The 19,886-nt window shown below is 46.2% G+C and overlaps 1 protein-coding gene across 14 annotated transcripts in view; it reads right to left on the bottom strand.

Moving 5' to 3' along the window:
* EVA1C (eva-1 homolog C) overlaps positions 1-19,886 on the bottom strand; it is a 117,716-nt gene that overhangs the window by 19,989 nt on the left and 77,841 nt on the right. For 11 of the 14 annotated variants that reach the window (XM_070597123.1, XM_008534555.2, XM_008534554.2 and 8 more), the window contains one exon: positions 13,981-14,549. The exons of the other annotated variants lie outside the window; for them this stretch is intronic. In XM_070597123.1, coding sequence (XP_070453224.1) covers positions 14,173-14,549 — 377 coding nt within the window. In that variant the 3' untranslated portion in view covers positions 13,981-14,172. Of the gene's footprint in view, positions 1-13,980; positions 14,550-19,886 lie in introns of those variants that run through there. 14 annotated transcript variants of the gene reach the window in all.

Below are 19,886 nucleotides of genomic sequence, written 5' to 3'. Positions count from 1 at the left end.
ACTGGGAAGCATTTCAATCCACAAATGTGTATCAAGTTCCCTGTATATGTGGCTCAATGCCAGACACTGTTGGAGTTCCAGAACCCATTACAGCATAGATCCTGTCTTCAGGGGCTTCATGAAGAGCTCCGTGAATGCTCTTCCTAGTGAAGCAACCATATAACTGGTAAAAATTATTTGAAAAAAAAATAATTTTTTAAATAATTTAAAGTCTCTGGAAATTACCCTAAAGGCATACAGTCAATGGAAAAACACTTTTTAAGAAAACTAGTCAATGTTGGTAAGGACAGCGAGAATCTGTGGCTCTTGGGCCATCCAGCTCCATAGGACAGCTCTATTGGGGCAGCTGAGGCCAGGAAGACAGTGGTCCCCTCTCCCCTCAGGCCCTAGTTTAAGGCTACGGTTTCGCCCCAGGACAGGCAGGCTGCCAGCATCCCTTATCCACCAGCCCTGTGTTGCAGATGTGCTATTTTGGGCAGACAAGGCTGAGGGGATAGGGGCTCCCATTTTTAAGATGTGGGCTCTGCCATGGGCATGGCAGGTCAGGAATACTGCGCCTCAGTTGCTCCCACTCTGGCTTGCTTGTAGGACGGAAGTTCCACACCAAGAGGGCAAGCTGAGAAACCCAAGAGCCACCAGCCCTCCTTTAGCATCTTCTCATAGAACAGGTGTCCTGGACAAGTGGGCCACTGTGGCAGAAAGGGTCTTCCCACAGGGAGAGGCAGATCTTAAGGATGAGAGCTCCACAGCTGTGCCTAAAGATGCTGACTTTATAGTCATGCACCACGTAACAATGTCAGTGATGGACTGCATATGCAACAGTGGTCCCATAAGATTCGTACCATATAGCGTGGGTGTGTGGTAGGCTATACCATCTAGGTTTGTGTAAGTACTGAAGGGGAGGAAGAAATTTTCCTCTACTTTTCTGGGTTCTTCCGGCTGGTCTAAAAATTAAAGTGACATGACACAGATTAACAGGAGAAAACCAAACAGAAGTTTAATAACATGTATACATTGGCGAAACCCAGAAAAACTGAGTAACTCATCAAAATGGCTGAAGCCCTCACCTTAAATACCACCCTCAGCTAAAGACAAAAGATGTTGGTGGTGGGGAGAGTCAGGGACTTCAAAGGGAAGGAAAGTAGTTCACAGGTAAGTGAAAAGAAGAAAATATTTGGAAAACAAGTGTTTGTTAGGTCACACAGAAACAGAAGAACACAGAGGGGAGCCCATCCAACAGGCTTTTCTATGTTCTTCCCTAACAGCTAGCTCATGTTATGCTAAGGTGTAACTCGCTTCCTGAGACAGGGTTTTGTTAAATCGGAATTCTTTGGGGCAGTTAAGGGGGAGGTAACAAGAAAAACTTTTGAGTTTTTTCTTTCTTAAAAGTAATCAGCCTAAAATAGTCTTCATGTTAAAGAGACCCATTTTGGGGTGGCAGATTTTGTTCCCCTTCAGTGCGCTCTGATGTTCTCACAATGATGAAATCGCCTAACGATGCATTTCTCAGAATGTATCTCTGTCGTTAAGTGACGCATGACTGTGTTTGGAAGAGAGCCTAGAGAAGTTCATGCTTTAGGGCATTGCTGAAACAATGGTGATCGAGCATTAAGCAATCATGGGCTGGTAACTCCATACTAGTAGCAACAAGTGAGAGGGCAGACCAGCCAGAAATCTAACAGAATCAGGGAAAGAGGCAGCTAAGAAGAGGCGTCCTGGGAACACACGCATCCCTGGGGCTCCCGAATGCTGTGCCCACGCACTAGGTACACCAATTCAGGAGCTTCAGAGGAGGATGTGGAAGTGATCTTTTGAAACTAAGGGTGGGATGAAGACACTCCCACACAGACAAAAACTGAGATAATTCATTGTTAGCAGACGTGTCTTACAAGAAAATATTGAAGAAGGTTAACTGGGGCTGAAAGAAGCGACACCAAATAGTTTAAACACACACACACACGCACACACCACCACTACCACCAACACAACAAAGTGCCAAAGCAAAGTAACTATACAGGTAATGACAAAAGATAGAAAAGATAGTATATTTGCATGTCTTTTTCTTTTTTCTCTTAGCTAACTTTAAAAGCAATTGCATAAACCAATATTTATAAAATTGTATTGCTGGGCTTTTAACATGCATAAATGTGATATTTTGACAATAGAAACACGAAGGAGAGGGTGGGAATGAAGCTATATTGTAGTAAGAAAATGACATCAGATGCTAACTTGGATCCATAGGAAGAAATAAAAAATGGTAATTAAGAAGGTTAATACAGAGAAACCAATAAATATATTTGTGCTTTCTTTTCTTCTGTTACCTTCTTTAAAAGAGTTGTCTTTAAATGTAGTATATAAAGTAGTGATTATAACAATATATAGTTGGGTTTGTAACATATATGGACATAATATGTTTAACAATAATAGCAAGAAAAGGGAGTAGGAAATGGAGTTATACAGGTATAAAGTTTCCATAACTTACTGAAATTAAATGATCATAAATCTGAAGTGGATCCGGATAAGTTAAGATGTAACCTGCAGGGAAACCACTTAAAAAAACAAACAAATAAAAACCCTCAAATGTATAGTTAAATTCATTAAAGAAATGGAAATTGCACACTAGAAAATATTCACTTAAGACAAAATGATGTGGTAAAGGAGGAATAGAAAAATAAAGTAGTCATGAGTAGTCTAGAAAATAGCAAATTGGCAGATGTAAATCCAACAATATCAATAATGAGATTAAATGGAAATGGGGGAAATGGATGAAACAATTTACTCAAAAGTCAGAGACTGACAGACCACATAAAAAAACAAACCATGATCTAACTATATGCTCTCTACAGGAGACACGCTTTATATTCAAAGATACGAATAGGTTGAAAGTAAAAGATAGAAAAAGATATACTATGCAAGCTGCAGCAGTAGCAGGGCTCCAGGGGCTATTGCTACTATCAGACAAAATAGACTTAAAAACAAAAACTGTCAGTAGGAACAAAGAAGGAAATTTTATAGTGATAAAAAGGTTAATTGAGCAGGAAGATATAACAATTATAAACATATATGAAGCTAACAATAGAGCCTCAAAATACGTGAAGTGAAATGCAACAGAATTGAAGGGAGAAATAGACAATAATATTCAAAATTTGCTAATAATAGTTTCAGACTTCAATACTTGTCTTTCAATTATGGATAGAATAACTAGGTAAACCCAACATGGTGGTAGGAGACTTGAAAAACACTATAAATCAACTAGACTTAGACATCTATAGAATACTATACCCAAGAACAACATAACACACACTTTTCCCAAGTGCACATGGAAGATTCTCCATAATAGACCATTTGCATGATATAAAACAAGTCTCAATAGATGTACAAGGATTGAAATCATACAAAATATGCTCTCTGACTACAGTGGAATTCAATTAGAAATTAACAACAGAAAGAATTTTGGGAAATCCACAGATAAGTGGAAATTAAACAATTCTTAAATAGCCAATAGTTCAAAGAAGAAAGAACAAGGAAGATTAAAAAATACGTTGAGATGAATGAAAATAAAGCCAGCATACCAAACTTATGAGATGCTGCTAGGGTGGTGCCTAGGGGGACATTTATAATTATAGATGCCTGTATTTAGAAAGAAAGATCTCAAATAAATAACCTAACCTACCACCTTAGGAATCTAGGAAAAGAAGAGCAAACTAAGCCCAAAGCAATCAGGAAAAGGCAAATAATAACAATTTAAGTGGAAATAAATGAAATAGAGAATAGAAAGACAATAGAGAAAGTGAACGAAACCAAAAGTGGGTTCTTTGAAAAGAACAGCAAAATTGACAAACTTTTAGCTAGATCAACCAGAGAGAGAGAGAGAGGAGACTCAAATTACTGGAGTCAAGAATAAAGAGGGGACATCACTACAGATCTCACAGAACTAGGAAAGAATTATAAGGGAATACACTGCTAACAAACTAGATAACTTAGATGAAATAAACTCTTAGAAAGACACAAACTACTGAAACTGACTCAAAAAGAAATATAAAATCTGATAGACTTATAACAAGTAAAAAGATTGAATTAGTAACTTAAAAATTCCACAAAGAAAAGCCCAAGACTAGATGGCTTCACTGGTGAATACCATTGTGTCATGCTGAGCACAGAGTCAGCACCTGACACACAACAAAAGTTACCAACATTGCTATTACTTTTCCATCGCATGTTTTTCAAAGTCTATATTGCACCTGTCTACCATCTCTTGCTTGATTGTGAACCTCCTGAGGGGAGGGAATATGTCTTATTCTTTGAAGTCCAAGAGCCTAGCTTGTGCCTGGCTAATGACCCAAGAGAGGTAGAAAGAAAATAATGTCAGAATTTGAAGGAAGCATGTGTCATACCCTAGTTGGAGGAATCTGGAAAGGTTCATGGAGCAGCAGTGTCTGAGATGGGCCTCAAAGACTGGTAGGAAATTGTGTGGCCATGCTGGATGGGAGATTCCCAGAGGAAACCATAGAGGGGCTGACATGGATAGGGTCTCCAGGAACGCTTAAAGAAAGAAGGACGTTTAAAATGTCTCAGCCCAGAGATCCCTCTGTGATCTTTCTATTGGTGAGAAAACTCTTTGTTTAAAAAGTTCCTGTTAATTTCCTATTCCTTTTGTCTTTGACCACATCCTTTACTTTGTGCTTCTTTGAAGATCCACTTTCTTCCCCGTGTCATGTTGAATTTCAGCAGCTCCTCATTACTAAATTACTGATACATCCCTGTGACCCCAAGAGGTATGTGCTATCATCGTGTACATTTTACAGTTGGGGAAACTGAGGGCCAGTGAGGTTAAGAAATCACCCAAAGTCAATAGCTAATGAGTGATGAAGGTAGAATGAACTTGGGGCTATGCTTCTAGACCGGCAGTCTTTGAGGCGCTTTGACTGTAGCACCGGATTGAGCTCTGTGTTGGATTTTGCTTCTGGTTCCACTTAGCCTCCCTCTTTGGAGAAAGTGTAGTCAATAGGTTTATGACAAAGATTTACAAAATTGTTTTGAGAGCCAGCCCTGATGGCCTAGTGGTTAAGCTGGGTGCACTCTGCTTTGGCAGCCCGGGTTTAGTTCCTGGGCATGGACCTACACCACTCATTGGTGGCCATGCTGTGGTGGTGACCCACATACAAACTAGAGGAAGATTGGCACAGATGTTAGCTCAGGGTGAATCTTCCTCAAGCAGAAAGAGGACGATTGGCAACAGATGTTAGCTTGGGGCGAATCTTCCTAGGCAAGAAAAAACAAACAAAAAAAACCTGATTGTTTTGAGAGTCAGCCCTGACAGCCTAGAGGTTAAAGTTCAGCACCTACCACTTCAGCAGCCGGGGCTCATTTCCTGGTTGTGGAACCACAACCACCCACCTGTCAGTTGCCATGCTGTGGCAGCAGCTCACATGGAAGAACTAGAAGAACTTACAACCAGGATATACAACCATGCACTGGGGCTTCGGGGAAGAAAAAAAAAGAGGAAGACTGACCACAGATGTTAGCTCAGGGTGAATCTTTCCCTGCAAAAAAAAAAAAAAAAATTTTGATCCTGTACAGTGAAGGTAATTGCTCAGCTATCCAGGACACAGCATCAGTTCCAGGGCCAGCATGGCAATCTCCCAGAGACTGTCCTTGAAGCTGACGTGACATCCTTGGTCCCAGGCTATGTCAAAGGAGTGGTGGCTGTTTGGGGGGATGGTGGGACACACAGATCATGTTGTCCACACCATATGTATGAATGTGAGGCCCCTCACAGGGAGGGACAGAGGTGGAGTGGAAAGAGAAAGGTGGGCCAGGGGCCAGAGGCAGAGGCCCCTCCCCCAACCCCCTCCCCAATATGTGCAGCCACATCTTGGAAAGACATCCTGAGGAGTCTGAGAATTCTAGCTTTGAACCTGGTCTTCAAGGTCACTATAAAGGTATATTTGTCAAGGGAGGAGAGAGAACATGTTTTATGTAGTTTTGGGGGGCTCGATGTATAACATTTCATTATTTGGCTGTGTGCTGCGTAAGAGTCTCCACTTCTGGTCTCAGACCCTGCAAACGTTAGGAGCAGACCTGCAGATTTCTATACGCACACAGAAACATACAGTTTTAGTTTGTCTTTTACATAAGCGGTATCATAATCTATGCATTATTTTCCAATTTGCACTTTTCATCTAATAATATGACTTCAAGACTTTTTCAGTCGGTACATACAGATCTACTTCATTTAAAAACACAGTACATTGCATCTTCCAGAACAGCCAGGGTTCTTCCCAAGTCATCTTCAACGAGAAAAGAAGTTTTCCACGTGCATGAAATGAGCGACGCAGAAAAGACGGAGTTAACAGAAAGCTGGGCGGAGGCGAGCCTGGCTGTTGGCGTGATTCCCCTCCCGCTGACCACACACACCTCCTGTCCCAGGGTCCGGTGCCTTTACAATCAGAGGTCAAGTTCTTCGGAAGGAAGTTCGGCAGCTCGGAGTGGGAGGCGACTCACTGCCTTTGCAAATTCTTCGTAGATTAGTAACACATCCTCCTGCTAGCTCATTGTTAGCGAGTTCAAAACGTTTTCCTTTCTCTCTTTTAAGGAGGTAACGTCATGATTTTACACATGCCTCTCCCCGCAGCTCCCTCCCTTCCTTGGAAACGAATGGAGCGTTTTCCGGGTCAGAATGGTGTTTACTCATCTCAACACCACTCTTCCTCCTGCCTTCATCTTTCCCAGGCTGAATTCTGTCTTTGAAACAATAGGAAATGACAAGGTCTATTTTTCTTTTCTTGAAAGGACTCAATCCAGGAGTCATGCATTGGAACAGAGAAAGTACATGGAATTACTATGTCCCCCACAATGGGAAGTGACCAGCCTTCCTCTCTTTGTTTGGCCGAGTCCTGTAGTCTGAGCTCACATATCCCCGGCAGTTTGCCTAAAAGCAGGAAGGCGGCATTTCACCTTGAGATAAATTCCCAATTGGATTTTCTGTTGGATCAATCGGAAAGAAACGCAATTAGGCTGTGAGCAATCTTCAGGTAAAGATTGGGAACCTTTCCTAAAAGGGATCTGCTAGAAATAATGTGTCAGGCTCTCGATAAACATTTTGCATTGGCAATGTTAATTGCATCTTAAAGCACCCTCGTGAGTCAGTCACCAGAATAGCTTCCTAAGAGCGTTGATTTTAATTTCTCCAACAGATTTAAGATGTAATTTGGTCATTTCTAAGATAGTAAGACTAACTGGATAGTGATCAGCAACCTTAAAATCAGGAGCAATTACTATTCCAAGAATCAGACAACCTAGGTTTCAGGCCAGGCCCAGCCTGTTACGGGCTGTGGGTGGGCTGAACAGGTGAGTCCCTTACCTGCTCTGAGTCCCTTTTGCTTCTGGGAGATGGACAGATGCTGCCCAAAGTGGGTGATGCCATCCTTATAGTCAGGACATGAGACAAGTCCCGGAGCCTGGAATACAGGCTCATCACCTGGTGTCCTGCACCCTGTTAGCCTTATTTCCCATGGCACCCCCTCACTGTGGCTGTTCCTCATTCCCAGACTTGCCATTCTTGTTCCCACCTCCTGGCCTGTTGCTGCTGCTGCCTTTCCCCACCTTCCCCAAGGTCCATGTTGAGCGCTCTCTCCAACAAACCTCCCCCAGCCCACTAGGTGGGAGCATCTCTCTGTGTTCCCAGGGCCACTTGGTTTGACCATTTACTGTCACTCTTACTCTCTGTCTTGTAAAGCTAAAACCTCCGAAGGATCAAGAAAAGGGCCTCTGCTGAACTTGCTCTTGGGTTCAGTGAAGAGATGGAAGGTACTGAAGGGAGAGGAAGAGGAGTATTCATGGGGGTCCCAGCCAGTGCTGCCTGGGAAGTGGGGAGACCTGGCCTGAGGTTTCTCTGGACCGATCCTGGGGATGCCGTTAGCCTGCTGGGTCAGGAGGAAGGGGCCCAGCTCTTCTAGGTAGCCACTCTTCTCAAGGAAGGGGAATTAACAGCAGCAGTGGTGCCCACAGTAGTGCTGGCGGCAGCAGCTGCTGCAGGATATCAGCCAGGATGTGTGCTGCGGAGCAAAAAGGAGCCATGGGCTGTGTGCGGCCAGGGCGGGGGAGGTGACAGGACTCCTGAGGCCACGGCTCTGTGGTGGGTCAGAGCCCACAAAGGTTAGGCTGTATTTTGGCTGTGGGCCTGAGCACCAAGGCACACCAGGAAGACAGTGGCCTCGGGGCTGGATGACTAGGGACACACAGGGGCATCCCCAGGAAGGTGAGCAGAGGCGGGAGTAGGTGGTGCTGGGGTCCCACATTCCTACATCTGGGATTCTCATCTGATTACACCCTTGGTTGGTGAGGTCCAGGGACATACCTGCTCCATTTCATGACAGCGAGTTGGGCTCATGTCTCTGTGTCTGATTTAATACACAAGCTCAGCATTGTCCCCAGAACCATCCTCACTGTCCACGACAGTAGCCCCTGGCCATGTGGCTACTGAGCACTTAGAATGTGACTATTGCAACTGAGGAGCCGACTTTTAAACTTTATTGATTTAAATTTAAACTTAGATAACCACGAGTGGCTAGTGGCTCCGAACTGGACAACGTGGCCACAGATCGTCAACATCTACGACTGGATATCATCTCATTCATCCTCCGGGGAGCCTGGCGCTGCACCCCACAGAGGAGGTGCCCGTTGATTTGAAATTCCTAAAAAGAATGGGTGATCTCGGATTACTGGCCAGCTTCCTGAATTCTCCTTATGTGGTTAATGGTTATCATGGCTCTTTCTTGCCTCACTTTCAGCTATAGCTCGGTATGGCTTCCAGTCGACAGGGCATCTTGTTGGAGTGTTTATTTAGGATTTAGTCTCTGAGGCTACCATCAGTCTTGGGATGGAGTTTGGCCAGCTCTGCACTGGTGGTCAGGCTTACAATGGGCTTCTGAAAACCAAATGACCATAGTTCCGGGTTTATAACTACCTTGCCAAAACTGGGCATGGCCTTTTAAATCCATGTGTGGGAGATTTCACAATGCACTTGGCTGAAGAATTCAAGGAAGGTCAGGCCTTGACACTTTCCTCTGAGCTCTGCAAAGTCACTCCTCTTCTACAAACTCCTCTCCCTAGCAGGCCTGGGGGGCTGCCTTGTGCCCTCTCTCAGCAGCTTATTCTGATTTTGCCCTTGAGTTCCATTAGATGCCATAAGCACAGTATAAATGGTGCAGCCTTGGGCCTGCTGGATGCTGCCCTTCAGGAGGAAGAAATAATGAATGATGAAAGCTGACATTTACGGTTGTTATGTGTGAAGCACAGCCACTCTCAACACCACTAGGAGGGAGATATTAGTGTTATGCCCATTTTACAGAGGAGGAAACTGGGGCACAGATGGGTCATCCTGAGACCAACCTAGAACCAAATCAGAGTAGACGCAGCTCAGTGGGAAGAAAACCCCGAGTCTAGGGCTGGGCAGACCCATGTCCAGTCTGGCTGTTATCAGCCTTCCAAGGTCTAAGGTGGGGGCAGAGAGTAGGGTGCTTTCCAGGAAGTCCCCACTAGACAATGTGGGCTTCCAGGAGTGGGACCAGCCCTGGGGAAAGTGGATGAGAGCACTCAGTCAGCTCTCCCACCTGCCAGGGAGGACTCAGCACCTGGCCTTGGTGCCCCAGGTAACTTGGGAACAAGAAGTGGTATCCAGGGACCCCTGGAGAAGGGTTGCGGCAGGCTTGGGGGCACCCTGGCCCAAGACTCATCAGATGCCGGGTGTGTGCATGGCTGGCTTCCCTGACACCATTTGCTTGTGGGGAGGGTCCACAGCGCTCCTTCCGTCTGGCTCCCACTGAGGCTGCAAGTGACACTGTGCCAGCACTGTGGGAAGACCGGGACCAGCACGTACCTCCAGGTCCACAGACCCCTCACGTTGGATGTCATAGGTCAGTTTCCCAAGATGGAGATTCTTGCATGAGAGATTGATTGAAAGAGTGCTCTCAGAAGAAATGGTTGTAAAAAAATTGCTATGGTCTGAATGTTTGGGTGCCCCGAACCCCAATTCATATGTTGAAATCCCTACCCCAAAAGGGGATGGTATTAGGAGGTGGGGCCTTTGGGGGGGTGAATTGGTTATGAGGGCGGAACATTCATGAATGGGATTCGGGCCGTTATGAAAGAGACCACAGCAAGCTCCCTTGTCCCTTCCACCGTGTGAGGGCACAGGGAGAAGGTCCCGGCTATGAACCAGGAAAGGGCCCTCACCCACCACGCTGGCCCCTGAGCTTGGACTTGCAGCCTCCAGAACTGTATGAAATAAATTCCTATTGTCTATAGGCTACCCAGCCTGTGGCATTTTGTTACGGCAGCCCAAATGGACTAAGACAAAATGGTGCGACGGCAACTCTCTGCAGAAGAGGCCACCTGTAGGCAGTTCTCAGCCTCCCCTCACTGCAGCTGGGGTGGGCGCGTGCCCTGGTCCAGGGATCTGGATGGGCACAGCATCGTGCACTGCCTGCCCATCTGTGGGGTCAACGCTGGGACTGCTCCTGGGCCTTCCCAGGGCTTGCTTGGGCCCTGGGTGTACCTTGTTTCTCCCCAAAGCGGCAGCAAGTGTTCCATTTCTCCAAAACGCCAGCAGCCCGGCTCACGAGCTTGGGGGATCCAGAAGGGCTGAATTTTATAGCACGCGGCTCACGTCTTGAAAGTTAGCAGCAAGTTACTGAGGTAGCGACATGTGCAAACTTCCACGGAGAGCTGGCCTCTTTTCACAGGACTTCTGGGACCCCACAGCTTGGAAACAGTGGGCTGACTGCCACCCAGAGATGCACAAAGCTGAGTAACAGCAGCCCATGTGTGCCCCGCGCTCCCTGGGTGCACTGCCACCCGGGAGCTTCCTCGAGCCCCATGCTCCATCGGCAACTCTTCATGCAAATCTGGTCCGGTCCTTTTCCTCCTGGGCTTGATGCCCATCCAAACACACTCTCAGCAGGGCTCTCAGGCTCTGTCCATGAGAAGAACGTGGCATTCTTCTTTCGGGCTCAGAAAATGCAAATAAACAACTCACTGCCTTTGCTCCGGCCAAAGACTGAGCCCTGACTTGGTAGGGCTGCCCTCCAGCTGCCTCCTTGGGGGTCCTGGGAGGGGTGTGCACCTGAGTGGGGGGTGGAGGGGAGATTCAGATAAGGGAAAACCCTTCAGCTGCCACGTTCTATTCAGCCCCAAGAAGACGGTCATCAGACGGACGGTATTTGTGTTCGCGGAGCCAAGGAGACACACAGCTTGGGAATTGGAAGTGGAGACAATGGGGAGAGGCTGCTCTGGGAGCTGGGACAAGACCAAAGGGTTCCTTGCTGGGCTCAGGGAATGAAAGGACAAGGATTCTCTTCAATGAGAACAAACTCCTCATGAAAAAGTTAAACAATGGAGCCACATGTTCACTTCTTCCTCTGCTGTGACCTAGAAAAGATTTATCTCTAACGACAGCTTTAAAACGCGTCCTCCCCAACCCCATCGACGTCTCCCAGTACCCCACAGTATGGAGGACTCAGGTACCTGGACGTCCAGAGAATTTCAGCCTCTGCCCAAACCAACTCGGACTGTGTGTATGACATCTCTCCTGACCCGTCCCCTACTCCCACCTTCTAGGGGGTCAGAGTAAGGGAAGGTCATTTTGAAACTGGCAGAAGCGGGAGGTGAAAGAGGGGATGTCGTTCTGACTCACTTTCCCTGATTCCCCCTTCCCTCTGTTGAATGGAAACTATGGACTTTCTCACCAACTCTGTCTGTGGTTGCTGTTTTGTGTGAAGTTTCACTGCTGTTAAAATACACAAGTGTTTACAGCAGCGCTATTCACAATAACCAAAAGTGGAGACAACCCAGATGTCCACCAACAGATGCATGAATGAACAGAATGCGGTATATTCATACAATGGAATATCATTCACCCATAGAAAGGAATGAAATACTGGTACATGCTACCACGTGGACGAACCTTGAAGACATCATGATAAGTGAAAGAAGCAGGACACAGAAGACTATATGTTGTGTGATTCCATTTAGATGAACTTTCCAGAATAGGCAAATCCATATAGAAAGCAGATCGGTGGTTGCCAGGGGCTGGAGGGAGGGAGGCGTGGGGAGTGGACCGCTTAATGGGTAGGGGGTTTATTTTCAGGGGCTGACAATGTTGTGCAACTCGATAGAGGTGGTGGTTGCACAGTATTGTGAATGTGAATGTACTAAAGGCCACTGAGTAGTGTGCTTTAACACGGCTAATTTGACTTCATGTGAATTTCAGCTCTGCTGTAGGCTAAATGTTTGTATCCTCCCAAAACTCACATTTACACCCTAATGCCCAATGCAATGGCATTTGGGGGTGGGGCCTTTGGGAGGTGATTAGGTCATGAGGGTGGAGCCCTCACAAATGGGATTAGTGCCTTTATACAAGAGGCTTCGGAGAACTTCCTGCCCCTCCTGACATGTGAGGACTCAGCCAGAAGGTCTTCTGTGAACCAGGAAGCCAGCTCTGACCAGACACCGAATCTGCTGGCACCTTGATCTCGGACTTCTCAGCCTCCAGAACTGTGAGAAATAAGTTTCTGTTGTTTATCAGCCATCTAATCTGTGGTATTTCTGCTCTAGCACCTTGAATGAACTAAGACAAACCGAATTTAAAAAACAAACAAGACTGCAGACCCCTCCCCATCCGGGCGACTGGGCTGGTTGCTGAGGGAGAGGCCCCCCAATCCACACCCACCATTCTCTGCATCCCTCTGATGGGCCCTTCACCCTTGGGACCTGGGGGACTGACAGAGAAATGCCTTCTCCCATATCAGTCATTGCTCAGGTTTCTGAAGGAACAGCTAGTATTTCTTGATTTCCCCACGACTAAGTCAGCTCCAGCCCTTTCTCTCATGTGACCTGGGCCCCAAGACTTAGCCTGTCAGCCTTCCATTGCCTCATCTCCACACACCTGCTTGCAGTATTGATGTGATGACGAAGTAAGATAAGGCAGGGAGAGCTCGTTCGTAGTGGGCATATAAGATCGCCATTACACCATCATTATTATACTCTAAGCCTCCTGTCACCAGGGGGAGCCTTCTAAAGGAACTCATCACCAGCTCTCCCGTCAGGAATCTCAGTTTCCTGAACGCCTCTTTCCTCTGCTCCCTCACCGGGCCCTCCTCCCCAATACGGTAGGATGCATTTTTTGCAATGATTTGAAGGGTAACTCCACTGGGTCCTTGCCCACAGGACAGCTGGGTAATCTGGTTGATCGCTTGTACCACTTCTAGTGCTGCGGTTTTAAACTCTAAACCAGGAGTTGGCTAACATTTTCTCTAAAGAGCAAGAGTGTAAATATTTTAGGCTTTGCAGACCATACTTTATTTACAAAATCAGGTGGCAGGCCGAATCCAGCCTGCTGCCTGTTTTTGTACAGCTCATGAGCTAAGAATGGCTTTTACATTTAAAAATAGTTGATACAAAAAAAAGAGAAGACTTTATGACCTGTGAAACTTACATTCAAATTGCAGTGTCCATAAATAAAGCTTTATTGAAACACAGCCATGTTCACTCATTACGTATTAGCTATGGCTCATTTTGAGCTACAAATGGCAGAGATGAGTAGCTGTGGCAGAGACTACATGACCTGCAACGCCTAGAATATTCATTCTTTCCCTTTAAGAAAAGTTTTGCCAACTCTTGCTCTAAACAAATTATGTTAGGGATTAAAATCTACCATCAGTGAACATGCATTGACTGAACTCATGCTTGCTGTCGTGAATATTAGTATAATTCTTTCATGGATGTGGAAGGATCTTCTGTTTATGCAGCTGTAAAATAGGGATAATGGCACTATCTCCTGAGGTTGTTGTGAGGATTAAATTACTTAATACATGAAAAGCAGCTAGGACAGTGCCTGGCATTGTTAAGTGCTCAATAAATGTAAACTCTAATTCTGTTAACACATAGACATGAATTTAAATAAATACAGAAAACGAAGACTTCTTCCCTCCTCATTTATTTTGAAATGTGTAAACAGTTTGAAATGTCCCTTTGATAGCTTTCTGGCTTCATCAGTATTGAATGACATGACAACTTCTCCTTCATAGAAGGTACGAGTGAAACAGGACCGAAGGAGCGTTTTGGATCCTTCCCTCTTCAGAAAGTGTGGTCGCATCGAGATGCAGCGGGTTTTCAGTAGAACTGGCCCATGTTTCTGGGGAGTGAAGTGTCCAAACCACTGTTCATCCATATTTCCTGGATGATTTGCTCCCTGCGCTCAATCCTTTCTGCTAGCTCTGCAGCCTCTACAGAACTGTAGACGGGATACGAAGTCCTACAAAACCCCGACAGTTCCCCTGGAAAATCGGAGTCAGAGGAGTCCTCCTCCCCTTCTTCATCCTCACTGTCCTCCTCAGCCTTGTCACTTCCTGGCATCAGGTGCTCCCTCGCCAGCTGCAGCTCCTGGAAGTCCTTGGTACAGGACACTCTGATGACCAAGGCACACAATGTGAGCGCCAGCCCGATGCAGACACTGGACACGAACAGCAGGGCAGCTCTCTCGGGGTGGGCTGTGGGGGGAAGAGGACACGTCAGGAGCTGGGAGGAGCTGTCAGTCTTCACAAATCCAAAGTCTCACAGAAACAGATGTCTGCCCAGGCAGGTGGCTAATGCAGAATGCCAGTCCTGGACAGCATCTTTGAGACCATCCTCACCTAACTGATCATATACCCCCATGGATTAAAGAAAAATGGTTTTCAGCACATCTAGTCAATATAAGTATGTATATGTGAGAACGTATAGAGGGACTCAGAAGCTGGTTTCCCTGAGTTCAAACTCAGATCCGCCACTCATTAGCTCTGTGACTTTCAGCAAGTTGCATAATCTCTCTGTGCCTCAGTTTCTTCATCTCTAAAATGGGGCTAATAGCACCTTCCTATTATAGAGTTGTTATGATGAAATGTATTAATTCCTGTAAAACTCTCAGAACACTCACTGACACATCGTAAATCCTCAACGCACTGTTAGCTACTATTAGTAGTAAATTATGAAAAATTAACTTACATATAAAGTATATATATGAATGTAAGTACTAATATAGTAGATGTCAGCAAAGCTTAATTTCTTTTAGATTAAAAAATAAATATACATAAAAGTTCTGGTAGTTTTTCCTACATCTAAAGGAAATCTATTGTATAATAATAATAGAAATAGAAATTGTGCTAATTTGCACCATGTACCCTGCCCTGAATCCTTACACATATTTAATCCTTACATTAATTCCACACGGAAAGGACTATCATTCTTCCCATTTTTCAGCTGTGTACCCCTGAGGTGTCAGCACTCCCACTTGGGGAAATAACAATCCAGCTAACGCCCTCACAATATAGATCAGGAGTTGGCAGACTTCCTGTCAAGGACCAGAGAGCACGTATTAGCCTTTGTGGGCCACACAGTCTGTTGCAACTACTCAGCTCTGCTGATGTAGCAATAGGCGATACCAGTGTGGCTGTGTTCTAATAAAACTTTATTGACAAAATGGTCCATGGGCGGTAGTTTGCAGACCCCTGATATAGAGGCTCAAGCTGAGGCCCAGAGGGCAAGCCACTGCCCGAGGTCAGTTGGCCTCTTGAGTCTGAATGAGGACTGGACCCCAGATCTCGAGCTGTGAGCTGCTTGTGAGGTGTGCATTTGGAACCACCGGCACTTGCTTGGTACGTCTCAGCTGAATGGATCCTCCTCCGGGCACACTTCCCTCCATTTTACTGAAAGCAAAAAATGAAGACTATTGTCTTCGCTGCCTCTGTCCTTCCCCAGAGGTGCAGACTGGGGTTTCAAAACTGGAGGGTGGTTAAGTTTCATGGACAGGCAAGGGATCCAGCAGTGTGATCTGCTGGGAGAGATCTAAGTGGGACACGTTATCTTCTTGAAACTGGAAACCTCCCCAGTCGGCTCCTTCACTTGCAGCTCGGAGTCACTGGTGGAGTTACTGGACTCAAATATGTCGTTCTTTGTTGTCATCGCCCCTACTGGCACAATCTCATCACCCTCTTAAGACACAGACGTCTTAGTTCAAATCGATTTTGGCCGGGCGAGGGGCAGTTGTGTTTTAGTGCTACTGTTAACAATATATTTTTCCTGAGGGACATGGTATTTTGAAGATTTGGTCAAATAGAGCCACATATCCTTTGTGAGAGAAGGAAGGGCTATTTTCATTTTTGGGAGTGGAAGTAGAATGGGGACTGGGGACACTGGCATTTTAGACAAAGCCCTTAAACCATAATATGCAAAATGATTACCCGGACAGGCGGGTGACTATGGTTATTGTACCTCTTCCTTCCTTCCTCCCCTCCCCTCCCCTTCCCACCTTTTCCCTCCCCTCTCTTCCTTCCTCTCTCCCTTCCTTCCTTTCTTTTTAAGGACCCCAGATGGGCAGAATTAAATTAATCATAATCCTTAGCGTGTGACACATTCTCTTCATTGGTCAATACACGGCCCTTTTTTATTTGTTTAATTAATTACCTTTAATTCTGTAATCAGCCCTTGGGTTGTGAACGAGCCCCCGCACGTGGGAGCTGGGGCCTTGGCAACCACCTGTATCTAACCTGTGGGTTCCCCCTCCCCCCAACCTCCTCCCATCAAGGGAACTACCACCTGAATTTCACAGTCATCACTCCCGTGCTTGCCTTTTTATATAGTCTACTGCACCTCTATGTATTCCTGAAAACTTCATGAGAAGGGTATCACATTACAGATAGTGTTTGCGACTTGGTGTTTTGGGTTTTTTAAAAACTTAATATTATGCTGCTGTATACTATTCCACTGTCTTGACTACACCATAGTTTATTCACTCACTCTCCTGCTGGTGGGCGTCTGGCTTGGTGCCGGGCTTCAGCCATGTGGACACTAGCTCTGAACATTCTTGCTCGTGTCCCTGGTGGACACGCACAAGTTCCTCTAGGATACTGACCCGGGAGGGTAACTGGTTGAGTTTTAGGGTATGTGGATTTTAGGAAATACTGCCAAAGTGGTTTTCAAAGTTACTGCAACATGTGAGGATCCTGCAAATCCTTGTCTTCTCCAGCACTGGGTGCGGGCAGACTCACAAATGTTTTCTAATCATCTGGGGAGAAACTTATATCTTACTGTGGTCTTGGTTTGCATTTCCCTGATCCCAAGTTATGCGTATATTTCCTCAGATGGTTGTGTATTCCCTCTTCTTAAAATGCTAGTTCACGTTGCATGCTCATTTTTTTCTATTAGGTTGTTTGTGCTTTTCATCTTACATATAAAGAACACATATAGTTTCTCTATGTTCTCAGTGATAATCATTTGCCAGCATATATATTGTGAATATCTCCTGGTGAGTGGCTGGTGTTTTCACTTTCATTAACGTGTCTTTTGAGCTAGTGAATTCATCTGAAAAAGAGCCGTGATAATGCTGCTCTTCTCCACCTTCCCTGCCTCCCGCTCGTCTCCTCGCTCCTCTCTTGCCCCTTTCGTCTGTCTTCCCCGCTGTGGCCATAGCAATCTCTTTTTTTTTTTTTTTAAAGATTTTATTTTTTCCTTTTTCTCCCCAAAGCCCCCCAGTACATAGTTGTATATTCTTCGTTGTGGGTCCTTCTAGTTGTGGCATGTGGGACGCTGCCTCAGCGTGGTTTGATGAGCAGTGCCATGTCCGCGCCCAGGATTCGAACTAACGAAACACTGGGCCGCCTGCAGCGGAGCGCGCGGACTTAACCACTCGGCCACGGGGCCAGCCCCCCATAGCAATCTTTTTAAAAATGCACATCGGATCACATCATTGCCCTACTTAAAACCTATACATGGTCCCCCTCCTCTCCTAAGCTATAAATCAAATCCTAACCACAGACTGTGAAGTTTGCTATGACTCGGCCCCTTCCACTCTCCCCAAGTTCAACTCCAAAGACTTGTCCCTTCTACTTTCTGCTCTCTCACCACACTGGCCTCTTTCTGTTCCTCACAGGGGCCAGATGACTTCACACCTTGGCACTTTCACACTGTCCCTTTTGCCTGGAATGTTCTTTTTCCCTCTTCATCTAGCCCTCTGCCCACATCCCCAGTCTAGGCCAGATCCCTTGTCATTGGGTCTCATAGCATTTTCAAGGTCACTAAATCACCAAGCGTGTGTCATCCTTTTTCTCCCCATAGAATGCAAGCTCCATGAGGGCAGGGGCGAACTGCCTTGTTCTTTGCCAAGTCCCCAGTGCCTAGTGCAGAGCAGGGATTATACAAATATCTGCTGAGTGCACGGAGGCATCACGGATCTAAAGCACTAGGTGTGGTGCCCAGTGGATGGGGCTCCATAACATTAGCTGCCTTTCTTCCTGTCTCCCTCTTCTCCTCGGAGGTGGGGGTCTGCATTCTACAGCCAGGAGAGCTTCTCACTCATCAGACACTCCATGCCTCTTGGCTCAGGTACACCTCCTGCCAAATGATCACTCTCTAGGCCATGTCCACACCAGGTCTGCTGAGATCCAGTGATCAAAGATGGAGAACACGGGCAACCCTTGGCAAGCCCATTGGAATGAAGCTTCCAAGTCATCTGAACTGACTATTTTGAAGTCACAGAATCATCAGACGTTAGTGAGATGGAGCCTGGAGGTGAGCTGGCCCAAATCCTCCTGTTGCAGCTGTTTCACTTGTCCAAGGCCACCACTTGGCTGGGGCCCCCAGGTCAAGCCAGGGCTCTCTCCACGGCCCCAGGCTTTATACTAAAGGCACATCATCTGTTTTCTAGAATCAACTGGACCACTTCAGGCTTTGGCAGCTCCTTCTCCTATCATATATTCTGGAAAAATAAAGGAGTTATTCTCCCTGTGGTTAAACAAAATCTTCACACTGTTCTTGTTGGTATTGTTCTCCAGTTAGCCTCAGTCCATCACAGGCTCAAGTAAATGACTTTAACTTCATCAGCTGTAAGTCCTCGGGAATCTCCCAATGGTGGCCCATGGCCTTTAAGGCCACTTGAACTTTAGATCTCTGGTCTGGAGCCAACACACGCTCCAGCTCAAACTTATTTGTGTCCAAGTAAGACACCAAGACGCCAGGGTGAGGGTCCCACCTCCTGGGGCCCTGCTGCCATCAGGTGAAAGCACAAAGTATATTGGCCCTGGTCTGACAGCACTTAGGGACGTGACCATAACTTTCTGTCATGGAACCAAAGATTAGAGACCGTGGGAACACATCAGAACCCACACCTCTGTGACAAGGCGGTGCTGATTTCCAATTGTCCTCCCTGCCAGGGATCATGTAACCCTGACTTTGGAATGTGTTATTATACTTCTATTTCAGTGTGGGTTTGTCTGATATCCTCGCGTTCCCTTCACATACAACAATGATGCCTCCCAATTCAGGAGAAGCTCTGCTTTCTTACCCGTGGCCCCAGTTACCCCACGCCGCCTGAGAGCCCACAGCAAGCTCTGCCAGGGGCTGAAGACTCACATGGGCCCAAGGAGGGGCAGCGGCAGAAATAGCAGGCCTCGAAAGACACGCCTGCAGGCACATTGAGGTGAACACACAAAGATGTCAATAAAACACTAGTGACGGGGACTGGGAGACATCACGTTCTGAGCAAGACCTCTAAATAAGTCTCCTTAGGCACAATCTGCTGGGGGATAATGGCTGAGCCAGCTAGTAAGCTGCCTTCCAAGAACCTCCAACACACACACACACACACCTCTCTTTCCATCTCTCTAATTTCAAAATTTTTCTATTTATTTATTTATTTATTTATTCATTTATTTTGTGAGGAGGATTGGCCCTGAGCTAACATCTCTTGCTAATCTTCCTCTTTTTGCTGAGGAAGATTGGCCCTGACCTAACGTCTGTGCCCATCTTCCTCTATATGTGTGGGATGCTGCCACAGCATGGCTTGATGAGGGGTG

Source organism: Equus przewalskii, chromosome 27 (assembly GCF_037783145.1).
Source record: "Equus przewalskii isolate Varuska chromosome 27, EquPr2, whole genome shotgun sequence".
NCBI lineage: Eukaryota > Metazoa > Chordata > Mammalia > Perissodactyla > Equidae > Equus > Equus przewalskii.
The sequence above is the reverse complement of the archived record's forward strand: the minus strand, read 5'-3'. Positions and strand labels throughout refer to the sequence as shown.